General features: G+C 37.2%; 1 protein-coding gene across 1 annotated transcript in view; it reads left to right on the top strand.

Annotated features, from left to right (window-relative positions):
* Mettl25 (methyltransferase like 25) overlaps window positions 1–15,273 on the top strand; it is a 75,283-nt gene that overhangs the window by 37,581 nt on the left and 22,429 nt on the right. Inside the window, exons 6-8 of the mRNA XM_051172772.1 lie at window positions 1,453–1,547; window positions 4,124–4,153; window positions 6,224–6,297. Coding sequence (XP_051028729.1) covers window positions 1,453–1,547; window positions 4,124–4,153; window positions 6,224–6,297 — 199 coding nt within the window. The remainder of the gene's footprint in view (window positions 1–1,452; window positions 1,548–4,123; window positions 4,154–6,223; window positions 6,298–15,273) is intronic.

Raw genomic sequence — 15,273 nt, 5'->3', positions numbered from 1 at the left:
GAGGGAAAGGTAAAGATTTGCAGTTAGCCTACCTGCCCTCTTTGGGGGCTGGAGGGCGGCTGTGGTGGTTGTTTTGGGTTTTCTTTTGTTTCATGTAAAAAGAATTTGTGTTGTGTTCTTGAGTAAATGAGTTGACTTTCATATACTGTTTTTCAGTAGAACAACGTTTGCTTATAAGTATTTGGTTAGGACTATTTTTGATTTTTGAGTTGTTAAGAAGGTTTTCAGTTGTGTGTGTAGGATATCTTTAGAAACATAGGGCGTTTTGTTTGCTTGTGGTATTTCATTGAGTCATCCCTCATACTGTTGTCTCTCAGTTTCTGCAGGGCATTGTTTACAGGCTCCTTAAGAGCTACACAGAGATGCTGTTGTCCTAGTTCTTCATAGAAAGTCAGATAGTGTCTTTACACAATCTACATAGACGAGACATTTCTTAGAATATACTTCAGTTGCATTTTAAAGTATTTTTTCAAGTTTGTATGTTTTTCATTTTTGTTTGTTTGTTTGTTTGTTTTACAAGACTTTTCTCTGTAGCTTTGGTTGTCCTGGATTCCCTTTGTAGACCAGGCTGATCTTGAACTCATAGAGATCTACCTGCTTCTGCCTCACAAGTGCTGGCATTAAAGGCATGTGCCATCATACCCAGCTTTTGTATGCGTTTCTTAATCTAACAACAATATGTTTATCTCAATTTTCAATTATTTGTCACAATCTTAATAACATTAACATCTGTTTCTGAAACTTCAAGTTAAAATATCAATGATTTCTTTGCTTTCCTAAACCATAGTGGTTAATATTTCTACATAAGATGTTTGAACCATAACAAGTTGTGTAAGTCTAATTAGTTGGCAGTAGAAATGTTGATTTTTGTCATTATTTGAGCTCTAAGTGCACTTGAGCCAATTGGCAGTGCAACAGAAAAACAGTACAGCTTCTTAAAGCAATGAAGAAAACAAGAGCCTGTGCAGCTGTCCCATTCCAGAAAAGAGATCACAGTGACAGGAAAAAATGGGATTTCAGTGCTGTTAGGAATGAACTCATACTGGTCTTTAATAAATTGCCAGCTGTTGTACTTTTTTTTCTCTTAGAAAGTTGGGACAACAATAAATGTCTAGTATGTCATTAATTGTCTCCTATGGTTACACTAAACAGGAAGACGGTTGAATTTTATGTTGCTGTTGCTAAATCTTACATAAATTGTGTTTGGCAAATTGGTTAATATCAGATCTGGAGCTTAAACATGAGGTAGCTGTGGTTGAGCAAGTATATTTGAATGTGAACAAGCTGTCAGTTGACAAACTTGGAATGCACTGTTAAACATCTTTTCACTCCTTCATTTTTTATCACTGTTTGACTGCCTCAATGACTGGTTTGTGCTCTCAGTACATTATTTATTGTAACTGCAAGAGGAAGAATTTTATTTAAATAATCCTTATTTTTCCCCATTTGCAGAATATGCTCAAGAAAACTGGGGATTTCCAATGTGCCGCTATCTGAAAGAGGAGCGATGGTGCTGTGGCCGTAATGCAAGAATGTCGGCATGTTTGGTACGGCTGTGTTTCCTAGAAAACATGAGAACTTTATCCAGATGTTACACAATTCATTATTTTTGGCAAAGATTGTTTAATAACCATTAGTGTTAATGTAATTTGTCAAAAACATAATGGTAAAAATAGCCATCCATTTTCTATGCAGCATCTGGAAAAATTTCCATGTGACTGTTTTATTTATGATTTGAAATGCATCAACTACCAAGTTTTAAACACAAAATTATTCAGTCCGTTATATATGGCTTGATAATGTCTGTATATTTGTAAAAGTCATTTTATCTTCTAATTTCTTATGGAATGGGAAAATATTAAACTCTTGTTTGAAATAATTAGTCAAAAACTTTATTTGTTTGATATGACTAGTGTCTCTAAATATAGAACACTTTATCCCTTGGCATTTTTTGTCCATGTTACCATGTGAATTTAAAGGGCAAGCTAAATATTATGGGTGAATATTTATTATCAGAAAGCTTAAATGTTGCAGTTAATTTAGAAGAATGATCCTAGAAAACTAAATTATGGAACGAAAGCCATGAATGAAATTATAGTATTATGTCTTAAATATTCCAAGTATAGTGTTCTTACCACATATAGTCAAAAAGAAAAAAATAATGGAGATGTGAAATTGCTTACCTATGTTAATCATTTCACTATGTATACTCGGACATCACAGCATGTTGGTTTATTTAAACAGAGTAACTTTTAAAAATAAAATACAGTTGATTGAACAATTTGTTTAATGTGCAACCATTAGATAAATGACTGTTTTGGAAGTCCATTGTCCCGATGTTTCTGGTCTGTGTGCATATAAGTAACCACAGAGGTTTCTGTATCTAATGTATAGCTTAGAGATCCACTTATTCCCAAATAATCATTGTCATATGTTGCATATTTAATATACTTCTCTGGAAATTTCTCTTCTTCATTTTATGAGTAAATAAAACATACTTAGAATTTTGCTACAATAACAGTCATTCTTGGAATGTTGTCATCACAGCACACTGCTTGCCATACTTATGCTGTAAAGACAAGAAGCTGAAGTAGAGTTTTTAGGGGAGTTAACTTGATGTACATTTGTCCTGTAATATACATAGAAGCACGTTTTTGTACAGTGAGCATCCACTCACCCTCACCCTCATCTGTGAGGGTGTGTGGCATGAGGAAAAGAGATATAAATAAAGGGTCAAAGAACAGGTTTCCCTTATGATGAATTACTAACTAACCACAGTTTCAGGTAAGCTACTGACCATGATCATGCCAGTGATCTTATACGTATGTAAAAATTTCACTTAAACAAGATAGTCTGTACAGTATATTTTGATTGTAAAAACTGTTTCAGCTATAGTTAAAACTTATTTATGGAAACCTAGAAACCTAAAGCAAAAGAGATATTTAAAATCTGAGTAGCAAGCTCATGCAGATCAATTATACTTTATCCACCTTATGTTTGGAACATTTCTAATTAAATTTTAAAAACAACTTTAATAAATTCTTAACATCCAATAAATGTAGAAATGTATGTCTAAGAAATGAAAAGTTTTCTAAAGCCTTATTCCATAAATATTATATAAATATTATATGTTCAATATGATTATTAAAAGTGTTAGGAAATTTTAAAATTGTAAAAATGTGTTACAGTGCTCTATTAGTTACATTTGTGTCACTGTGACTATATTACTTAACAGTGACAATGTAAGAAAGCTTGATTTTGGCTCACAGTTTCAGGGAGCCTCAGTTCATTGTGGCAGGGAAGTCAGAGTGAGGCAGCCCAGTCATGGCACTGAGGGCATAGTATTCACATCTGCACAACTGCAAGAAGAGCCACCATGAGTAGCCATAGACTACCTATGACCTCAGAAGTCTACCACCAGTAACTGATTTCCACCAACTAGACTGTCTCTTACATGTTCTACAGCCTCCTAAAGAAAGCATCAAAACATGTGTAACATGTCCTTTTTCCTCTAATGCTAGATCATATGAAAATATGCTTTACATTCCATGCAGATTTTATTTTCCCCTAAAATACTCTTCCACCTACAATGTGTTCATGTTTGCTTGCTAAAAGATGAAATTAATAAATCGGGGGATAGCTTACTGGTAGAACACCTGCATAGTTAATAACAAGAACCTGGGTTTAATTCTCAACACCGGAGGAAAACTAAAAAGATGAAATTACAAGTTCCATAAGCTATAAAATACCAAAAAGAAGTTTATAAGCACATCTATGACTGTACTATACATAAGAACAGCTTTGGATTATCTAGCCCCAGTAAATATAAGTCAGATTCTGCCATTTTTCCTTCTAATTCCTTCTACAATTCACAGAGTATACAATCAGAATATGAATGTGTTTGTGTATATTACAGTTTTCATTATAAATTAGTCCTAAACTATGCAAGCATATGAGGTGACATTCTTTAGTAATATTAATACTTTTGGCTATGTAAACTTATACGTTATCACTTAGTCAATCTTTTTGATTGTCACTATTGCAAATCTGTACAGAATCTATTTATAAACCTCATAAGACTAAATGTGTCAACAATCTTTGTCTTGTTTCTTTCTTCTTTAAGGCATTGGAACGGGTCGCAGTTGGCCAAGGGGTAAGTGAGAGTGTTTAATGTAGCTAATGGTGGAGATAGTTTTTCTCTCAAGACCTCTTCAAGTTTGACCTGCTGTTGAACTTGAAACCTGGTGAATTTTAATAAATATCACCTGCTTGTCACTGCTACGCACTCAAGTATATACATGCTGTGTATGTTTAAAGTAAAGTGAACTTTCAGAGCAATACATTAAGGTTTGAGAAAGTTTCCACATTATGCTCTTATGGTAACCCCCCATTTCTTCATATTGTATTAACAATCTGTAAATATTTCTGATGAACATTGTAGCTGACAGTAAGGCTTTTATGGAGTTAGTTCAAGCAAAGAAAATGGAGTAACATGTAATGAATTATTTAAGTGTAATCCTAATCATGTTTCATTTGGCTATTTGATAGCTTTTAAAAACTTAATCATTAGTTAAAATAGCTAGTCAGACTTGCAATATAAATACAAGTTTGATATGTCCCCAAATATCCATATAATGTATTATCTTCCACTGTATTCATGAAACATAGGAATTTTAAAGAGCATATTTGAAAGTTTTTATAAAATTATTCTGTTGAATCTACATTTTAAAAAAAAAATCTATTGTTTCTTTTTCAAGGAATGCTAATGTTAATTATATTTCAAAATAATAACAGCAACAACAAGTATTACATACTATTGGTCAATTACTTTGATAAGTACTTTGGTGGTGGTAGCAGTTGCAATTTTTTCAGGGTTATTCATTTTGCCTATCTAAGGCGCCCATGGAGAATGAAGTGAGAGAAATAGGTAAAATGTTTCAAATATATAGAAAGTTCTCAGTAAATATCAGCCACCATCACCATTATGGGTAATAATTATTATCTTGAAAATAATAACAAAGTCTGATATAGAGCATTCCAACATAGTGTTCAGACTTCTTGTCAGTTGTGATAATAGATGCCTAGGACTGTGAGTTATGCATCATCATTATGCCCTGATATGCAGGAGGCAACTGTAAGATAGCAAATTCTAGGATTTCAATCTCTATCTCCTAGATTTTGACTTCTACAGTGTTACCCACCTTAGTGGTTCCTTAGGGTCTGGGAAAGTGAGGAGCCTTTATCATATTGTCTCTATTAGTGGATTGTTTCTCATACTTTTCAGGGTTTTGTTCATGCTTCCATTCAGTCTGAGGAGTTGGGTCTTACTTCAGCCTACATAAGAACACAATACTCCGCAGGAGTTTAATGGCATAGGGTAGTGTCCTTAATTAATTGCAGAGCACTAACTTGTAGCTTATACCTGTTGCCATAGTCCTGTGCGTAGCATGCACAGTACATGTGTCAGGAGGGACACATGTTTGTTCCTGGTTTTAAAGTGCACTAAAAGTGTTAGGTGGATTTATTACTTGTGAAGGAAGAAAAGCCAATTCTAAGCCACATTCAGTTTTTTCCTAGAACAGCCAGGCACAGGCTGCTGGGAAGAGGTTGACTGTCTCCCCCTCCCTCCCCAGTCTGCACTGGCCAGGATGGATCAGCCTAGTTACTCCGAGAATGAGCACTTTATAGTGCCTTGTACTTCATGCCTCTTAGGACGCAACTGTAAAGCTTTTATTTGCTCAGGGTAACGTTGGAATGAGAATTGATTTTGTCCTGTTATTCTCTGTGCATTTTTATATGTATTATCTTGTTTAAAATGCAAATGCGTCTCATATAGTCTATCAGTACTTTCTCATTCTGCTCTTTGTTTTTACAAAGTATACATATACTTACAAAGTATCTGTTTTATAATATATTACATTAATATCACTATGCAATTCTTCAAAAGCATAAGAAGTTTTAACTACTTCAAGAGTTTAACATAAAGCAAAAACTGCCATCTACTTTGTAGTTATTGCCAGTAAAAGCAGCTTGTAACTAACAATATTTCAAACAAGAGTCAACTACCAAAAGACTTGGCATTTCAGTAGGACACTATAAAGCCCTCCTGTCTATTAAACAGTAAAACTGGGCTTATAACGTTTACCAGACCCCAGGTCTCTAGTATTAATTTTGTTTCTGGCCTTCATTTATTATTCTTGTACATATATCTGATTTTTTTCAGCTGCCTACCGAATCACTGTTCTATCGTGCCGTTCTTCAGAGCATTATTAAAGATTATTATGGCATCAGCAAATGGTATGAGAATTTTATTTTGTAAATTTTCTGGGGCCCAGAGGTAGATAGTTTTACCTAGGACATGATATATTTTTGGTTCAACACCAAGCAACCAAACAATGAATAAATAAATAAAATAGCTGTGTTATATTGTTAGATTTTTAAAATAAGTGTTTGGGTAAATCTGTAAAGGATAAATTATAATTAGTTTTGTTCGTTTATTAGGTCTTTGAAAAAATATTTTTGGAGAACATCGAGTTCACTAATGACTACTCAAGGATAATCATTGTGGCCCAGAATTGGCCCAAGCAAAGAGGAGTAGGGGTATCCCTAAGCTTGGGTACATGTTACCTTCTGCAGCAGTGGAATACAGTGCCAGCCTCAATGGGTTTTCCAGAAGCAAGTAGTATGACCATGAAAGTAAATGGTACAATGTCTGGCAGTCAGTTGGAAGTGAGGAGATGCTGGTCTCTCCATTAATAAAAGCAGCTTGATCTTTAATATTAAAGGGCTTGAATAATCCCTCTAATGAGCTTTGTAACTAATGCAGAAATTTCCATCTCCCTTGACTGTGACACACTGACACTCAGATATTACATGAGAGTCCATCAGAAACCTAAGAAATCCCTGTTTCAACTGGGCTCAAACCAGGGTATTCAGTCTCCAACTAGAAACACTTTTGAATGCAAATACCCAGGTTTACAAGCTTACACTAAGTGGATTTTAAATTGGACAGGGCATCTTGTAAACATGTGGCTGAACTCATGGAACAGTAGAACAGAAAGATTCAATGATGAAAACTAGGGCCTAGAGGTTGGAGGGTATACTTTCTTAGTGTCAGGGAAGAGTATACAATGAGTTTTGAACATATTCAACAGCGGTCTTCCTTATTCCACACCCAACTTCCCCCCTCCACCTTTTTCCCCATCAAAGTTAATTTGTTCTGCACCAAATATTCTTGGATGTATGTCCTTACACTGGAGTATACCTGACTTATCAGACAGAGACTACACTAACTAACCCTTCCTTTTCCAGCAAGGAACAAGTACTAATAGTCCTCAGTTATGGGTGGAACTTGGTGCCCAGCTCCCCTTTCCATACTAGAATTTAGTCTGGCATGGGCTTCATGGTCCTGAGCATGCTGTCACAACTGCTCTCAGTTCTTCTGTGCAAGACACTGCTTCCTTGGAGTCCTCTACCTCCTCTGGCTCCTAAACTCTTTCTGCCCCTCTTCTGCATGGCAGTCCTGTTGATTAAGGCTGAATAGGAAACTGACACTCTAATCTCCAGTAATAAGAAGCACTTATCACTAACAACTTAGTCGTACAGAGACCACATGAGAAACTTGACTTCCTTCCTGTCAAGCTACCCAGCACTGATTAATTGCCCAGCAAACACAGTATAATAAAGAATCAGAGTCTTTTTCTTCCATGTTATGAACCTCAGTAGGCGGATTGTGCTAACCATTCCTGAAAAGAAGGGCCAGCCCAGCTGCACACATGAAAACATATTTCCTACAGTAATAAGGTCACACTGGAAGGAAAAGAACTAAGGTACTGTAGAGTCACACTAGAAGAAAAAGAACTAAGGAGAGTAAAATAAAGAAATCCACATACTAAAAAAAAAAAGTCAGAAAGGACACTGCTTCTCAGCAAAGTCAGTGGAGACCACGTGTGGTCATAGTAGTAACAAGGACAGAGTCCATCCACCAAGCATGTAGAGTAGCCATAGAGACTGACTCTACAGGTGTTCATAGCACTTTATTCCTAGATACACAAACTGAAGAAAGCAAACAGCTGCCCATCAGTAGATCTGCTCCTATCAGAGACTACTCACTGGGCAACAAAACAATGAAATTTTGATAAATATAACATCCTGCCTGACTCTCCAGAGAACTGTGTTGGATGAAAAAAATCCAACTATAAAAGCATATATACTGTGTAATTCTGTTTTCACAATCTTGGGAATGGAAACAAAGCTCAGTGGATGCTTCTAATATGCACAAGGCCATGGTTTCCTCCCACTACTATGACAGGGCAAGGTATGGGGCACAAAAGGGTAGACCCATTCCAACACGTTCTTAAAAATGACAGAGTTACAGAAGATGCAAGATACTACTGAATTCTGGAAGAAAGAAGGTGAAATGAGAAGGAGTGGGTGTGATGTAAACAGCAAAACCAGCGATCCTTAACATAATGGAAATGCTTTCATGACTGGTAGAATCAGTGTCCACTGCTTTACCCTCTTGAGACATGGAGAGCTACAAAACATGATACATTTAGGCCTCTTCTTTCTTACAACTTTGTGGGATCTTACACTTTATGGTAAAACATTTAATAAAAGCAGTGGGAAACAGAACATACAACAATGGCCCAAACAGAAATTCTAGACTTAAATAATAAAATAATAGCAAATTACCAAAAATTTATAAAGAGGTAGAGGGAATATGACTTTGAAGGAGAGAGAGAAGGATTATACATGGGAGGGTGTAGAGAGAAGAGGGAAGGGAGAAATGATATAAATAAATTATAATATAAAAATAATAATGTAGGGTAAATCATTGTGAAGGCCAGAAGCTCCTAAGCAAATGTTACCATTATAGCCAAAATAACACAGTCTCTGATATTTTTCTTGTTTCTCTTTTTAAATAAAATGTATGGAGCAGAAAAAAATACATAAAATCTATAAAGTACTAAATAGAAGATCTTAGGATGGTAGTCAGATTTTCAGAGAGGTGGTTCTTTACCCAGGCATTATAAAAAAGCTTATTTTTAAAGTATTACTAGAATTTTAACTAAAAAAATTAGCCTTATCTAAACCTGGGCATGGTCAAACACAATGTAATCTCAGGTAATCAGCATGCTGAGGCTAGACTACCAAAGTTTCAGGCCAACCTAGGCCATATAGGGAGATTCTGTCCAAATGACCAAAAGAGAGAAAGAAAAATGTTATGTCTAATGATAAACCTAACTACGGTAATTTAAGACATTTATGAGGAGTACAATACAAAAATGCTGAAGAACTAAAAATGTCTGTATTGAAAACCTAAAATGTAAGCTCTTGAGGTGATTACAAGATCCCTGTGATCCAGGCCTTTAACACATATTCCTGAGTATCCATGTGTTGGTGCATACATAGCATTCACCAAAATGTATACAAGAGAGCTGAAAACCAAATAAAGCTAAGGCAGTCCTGAGAGGGAGGGAGATGGATATTGTCCTCATGGTAGAACCTTTGCACAAGGGAAGGAATCAGATGGCGAGATGGTATGACAGTTTAGAAGAGGGTCTTATTCTCTTTAAATCCTTAGACAGTTTTATACATGCCTGTAATTCTGTGAGTCAGTAATTATGCATAGTCACCCTTCATTGGCCACTTATATTCCTAATCATCCTCCCTTGTACCCCTTCTTAAGTTCTCTCTCCTACTCCTATTCCTTTAGTGTATTATGACCCCTGAGTTACCTGGGGTTGCTTGCATGAGCGTGGATATGGGGTTATTCACTGGCACATGGATAACCTTCCAGTTGTAAGACCACTAAAAAAAAAAAAAAAAAAAATGGCTCCCGCTTCCCAGTAGCCCTTACTGCCAGCATCTCCTGGTCTAAGACTAGGACCTCATAAGTTCTTCCTAGAAAGGAGTCTTAAAAACAACTCATCTTTGTTAAAACTGAAGGCCTCATAGTACCCATCTTAATCATTTGCAAAGACATCCTATGTGTCTACAAGCTCCTCTTGTGCTCCATCTCTTAAGGGCCCACTGCCTCTTACATCATCCTGAAAGATGCCAAGCTTCCATTCCCTGATCTCTAGTGTCTGAGCCATCCAGACAATAGCATGTGCTTAAGTTAATTGAAATCTACACAGAAGTTTTTGGAATGCAAAAAACAGGAAAATATTATGACTTAATCCTTTTATATTTTGTTCAGTTTTGTTAACTCAATTAAATGGTCCTCGGGTGATAACCTGTTATAGAATGCCTGCAGCGTTATTCTGTAAGCTTCTCTGTGTAAGACTATATAAGCTTATACCATCTTAAGATGAGAAGTCACTGTTTTTTGTGGACTTAACCATGCATTTTATCCTATTATAGTTTTGGTTTAACACTCAATACACTTAAAAGTCAACAATTCATAGAAAATCCTTTATTTCATAATTAGTCATTCTCTGCAAAGTTCCTAAGGGAATAAAGCACAAAAGAAGAAATTTCACAAGGTTTAAATTCTTATTTTTGCTGTATTGGGATGAGCCCAAACATGCTAGGCAAACATATGACTACTGAACTACATCTCTACTGCCTTATCCATGTTATTCTATTCTGTAATGAGAACCTTACCCAACTATAGAACAAACACTTTTTCTGTGGTAATTATGAGTTACCAAGTTTAATTTTTTTTTTAGTATGACCAAATAGTAAAATGAAAACCCAAAGCTTTAAAACTTTCTCACAGAATTACAGCAGATTTTTTAACTTGAAATGTGTGGACAAGATAAAATTAAAAGGACTATACCATTTAAACTAAAATGTAATTTAAAGATTTTGCAAAGGTTGGTCTCTTAAATGGTGTTTGAAGTTCAGTGTGTGTTAGCATGTAAGAGGGACAAGGTAAGTTCATGGCTCTCCTATGGTGCTGGGGAAGCTGAGCTTCGGCACATTCTATGTTTGTGTGCTTGCTTTCATTTCTTTTGGGTACATATGCTCCATCGTGTCTTAAAATCTGCACAGCGGTTGGTTGGAGGGTGCTGTGTGCCGGCACCAAATTCTTATGGTTGAGTTTTTGGAAAAGCATGTGGGTCCTGCTGGATTGCCTTGAGTAGAATTTGAATTAGATCAAGTGTATTCACTTGTATTAAAAAAAAAAAGAAAGAAAGAAAGAAAGGATACGATTCCTCTTTAGCACGCTGGCCATGCTGTATTCTCACATGGGGCCTTTTCATCTGCTCTTAGTTTCCCATCATTTTTCTTTCAGAAAATCATTGCATTTTTTTTTAACTTATTGAAAGTATTTGATAATTCTTCACTTTTATATACCCAAACTAAAAGATCTACATTGTCGAATTCAAGGCCACTTCTAATCTGTCCAAACATTCTTTCCACTTAATATCTTCTTTGCTCTCTGAGCAGCTGCCCAGGCACTCTGGCTGCACTATATTATTGCATTTCTTATGTAACTAGTTTTGTGTCCTCTATGCTTTCTGGAACTCTTTTATCTACCAGGTATATTCTCTTACCCATTTGTGTTTCTTCTTTACCCTAGAGCACGTAGCACATGAAATCCTTAGTGTCCTTTAAACTCCACACAGGAGGAAGAGTTGTTGTTGTTGTTGTTTTTGTTGTTGTTGTTGTTTAACCTTCTTTGCTCCCATAACGCTTAAACTGTAATTACTAGGGTTTATTTAATTAAGTTTGTTTATTTTTAATTTATTCACTTTATATCTCAATTGTACACCCCCTTCTTCATTTCCCCCTTCCTCATCCCCTCCCCCCTCCCCCTGTTCCTCAGAAATGAGGAGCCTTCCTCCCCTACCATCTAACTGCATCCTGTCAGGTCTCATCAGGACTACCTGTATCCTCTTCCTCTGTGGGCTGGCAAGGCCACCCTGCCACAGGGGGTGTGATCAAGGAGTGGGCAACAAGGTCATGTCAGAGGCAGCCCCTACTCCCCATATTGTGGGGCGCACATGGAGACTGTTCTGCCTATCAGCTACATCTGAGTAGGGGTTCTGGGTCCTCTCCATGCATGGTCTTTGGTTGGTACATTAGTCGCTGTAGGCCCCCTGGGTCCAGATTTGTTGGCTCTGTTGTTCTCCTTGCAGAGCTTTGTCCTTTTCAGGTCTTTCTATCCCCCAACTCTTGCCTAAGTCACCCTGAAATCTGCCCCAAAGTTTGGCTGTGAGTCTCAGCACCTGCTTTGTTCCCCTGCTGGGTGGAGTCTTTCAGAGGACCTCTGTGGTAGGCGCCATCCTGTTCCCTCTCTTCAACTACTTATGGGGTCTATTCTAGTTGCCCTTCTGAATGAGCATTAAGCATCCTCCCTAGGGTCCTCCCAGTTACCCAGCTTCTTAAGGTCTGTGGATTGTAGTGTGGTTATCCTGTATTATGTGGACAATATCTGCCTATGAGTGAGTATATACCATGTGTGTCTTTCTAGGTCTGGGTCACCCCACTCAGGATGATCTTCTCTAGTTCCATCCGTTTGCCTGCAAATTTCAAGATTTCTTTGTTTTTAAATGGTTGAGTAGTATTCCATTATGTAAATGTACTACAGTTTCTTTATCCATTCTTTAGTTGAGGGACATCTAGGTTGTTTCCAGACTCTGGCTATCATGAATAAGGCTGCTATGAACATAGTTGAGCACATGCCCTTGTTTTATGGTGGAGCATCTTTTGGGTATATGCCCAGGAGTGGTATAGATCAGTCTTGAGGTGGCATAATCCTAATTTTCTAAGAAAGCACTACATTGATTTTCAAAGTGGTTGTACAAGTTCACATTCCCACCAGCAATGGAGGAGTGTTGCTCTTCTTCCACATCCTCATCGGCATGTGCTGTCACTTGAGTTTTTGATCTTAGCCATTCTGAGGGGTGTAGGATGGAATCTCAGAGTCCTTTTGATTTGCATTTCCCTGATGACTAAGGAAACTGAGCATTTCTTTAAGTGTTCCTCAGCCTTTCAGTATTCCTCTGTTGAGAATTCTCTGTTTAATTCTATATCCCATTTTTAATTGGATTATTTTGTTTGGTGTTTTTTAATTTCTTGAGTTCTTTATATATTTTGGATATTAGCTCTTGGTCAGATGTAAGGTTGGTGAAGATCTTTTCCCACTCTGTAGGTGGTCGCTTTGTTCTGTTAACAGTATCATTTGCCTTACAGAAGCTTTTCAGTTTAATGAGGTCCCATTTATTAATTGTTGATCTTAGAGCCTGGGCTGTTGGTGTTCTATTCAGGAAGTTGTCTCCTGTGCCATGCAATTACTGGTTTTTAATAATATTCATAGTAAAATAGTTTGTTTTTCTACTCAACCACCTGTGATCTCCTTACTGGCTACAGTCCTGTTAAATGAAAAGTTCTCTTGGAACCACATTTTTCTCTTGTTGATCAACTCCCAACTTAGTTGTGGTCTTATATGCTTCCTTTTCTTTACAAATAAATAAATAAATAAATAAATAAATAAATAAATAAATAAATAAATACAATTATTACTTTTTTCTTGCCTTGAATATATTCTGCTGTTTTACTTCTCCCACTGGAGCAAATCACTCTTTTCAGGAGCCTTATTGTCTCCATGTTGCTGAGTACTGTGGGGCTGGGCAAGGATGAGGTCAAGGTATGTCCAAACTCAGAAAATCTCTTGAGACTTGCAGGAGTAGGATCATTCCTTCCCTGACCTAGGCCTGCATGTCCAGGAACATGTAGCCTTACAACCCTCACCTCTGCCATACTGAGGTGGTCAAGTAGCCTGGTGGCCTGGTTACAGGTAAAACTTACTCTGGCCTTATAAGGTCATGTCCAGCAAGCACCTGGAATTGCTCTTCATGCAAATAAGGAATTCCCATAACCTTGGCCTCAGCCAATGACATATGTATTCACCTCAAAAGCCTGTGAATACTCTCCAAAGCTTTAAATAGCCTTTGCCCCCCCCCACTCCCTCACCTTTCTATCTTCATTAAATGAGCTATATCACTGAAGCTTGCCTCCCAGGAAGTCTGTTTCTCCTGTCTTCCCGATCCAAGATCCATTGGTTGTGATCTCGGGTGATTATGCTGTTAAGGGTGAGGAAGTGGGGCCAGGAATGGTAGAATATCACAGTCATTTTTTCGGTCTTAATCTTCCTTTGCCTCGGATCAGTGGGCAACACAATTTTTTTGCTTTTATATTTTTTATGCATTGCTCTGTGTTGAAGCATGCTTCTCTCCTATTCTAGTGAAACACTGGTTGCCTTGATGTTTCTTGAAAATGCCAGAACAGCTAGGGCTTTGCATCTTAAACTCCCTGATTGGAATGCTCACACCTACCTACGCCAGGCACTGGTGTGGCTTGCACCACACTTGCTTCCTTTCCTTCTCTCACTTGCTAAACATCTGCCAGTCACCCTCACTCAGTCCTCACTTTGCTTTTCCTCCCCAGTTTCTCATTGCTGATCCCTGTTGCACCTACATTGTTGATCATCTTGTAATTCTTATCATTGTTTTTTTTTTTTCTTGGTTTTCTTCAGTATAAGTGGTGGGACCTGATACCTGCCTCCAGAGTATTTCTTAAAGCTTTTGGAAAATGATAAATTGGACGTTGTTCAATGTAGGTTGATGCCCTCCATATTGTCATTTCAAAGTGGTCTTATAAAAATCCTTTAGAAAAGTTATTAATATAAGTTTATGATTCATCTGATGTCCCCTGCCTAGATTCCTACTGCACACTCATATTTTAAAGACTATGTAATTAGATGAGAGACAGCAGAGTCACCATTAAAAAAAAGGGGGGGGGGGCATTTTGGGATGGCAAAGACAAGAAGATTGCCATTTCATAGCTAGTTTGAACAACTTTGTGAGATTCTGTCTCAAAAATAAGAAGATAAAGAGAAAACAAGAGAGATTGTGGGCAACGTAGCTCTGTGCCTTAGGCACTAACACCATGCCCATTGTTATCACAGAGATGGCTTGAGTGCTTCTGAGTCCTTGCTCTCCATTTTCCTGTTTGTAGAGTGAGATTGATAATGACACCCTAAAGGGGGACTGTGAAAGTTCAGGCACTGCTCCACACAGTGCTTGAGATACAGTGTTTATTAGGTTTCTAATAAATGTCTTTGTTGAAATCATCTCTCAAAGAATGTACACACAAATATTCTTTCAGTGCTTTTTGAAACAAACTCTGCGATACGCCAACAAATCATGAAAAGAATTCTCCTGACCCTTCTGAGGACCTCCATTGCTGTTTAAGTCAGTATTCACTCAAAGGCACTAACAACAGCAAAATAAAGTGCAAATGTTAGAAATATTTGTG

This window comes from Acomys russatus, chromosome 31, assembly GCF_903995435.1.
Source record: "Acomys russatus chromosome 31, mAcoRus1.1, whole genome shotgun sequence".
NCBI classification, from domain to species: domain Eukaryota; kingdom Metazoa; phylum Chordata; class Mammalia; order Rodentia; family Muridae; genus Acomys; species Acomys russatus.
Note: the sequence above shows the minus strand (reverse complement) of the source record. Positions and strands in the feature narration are given on the sequence as shown.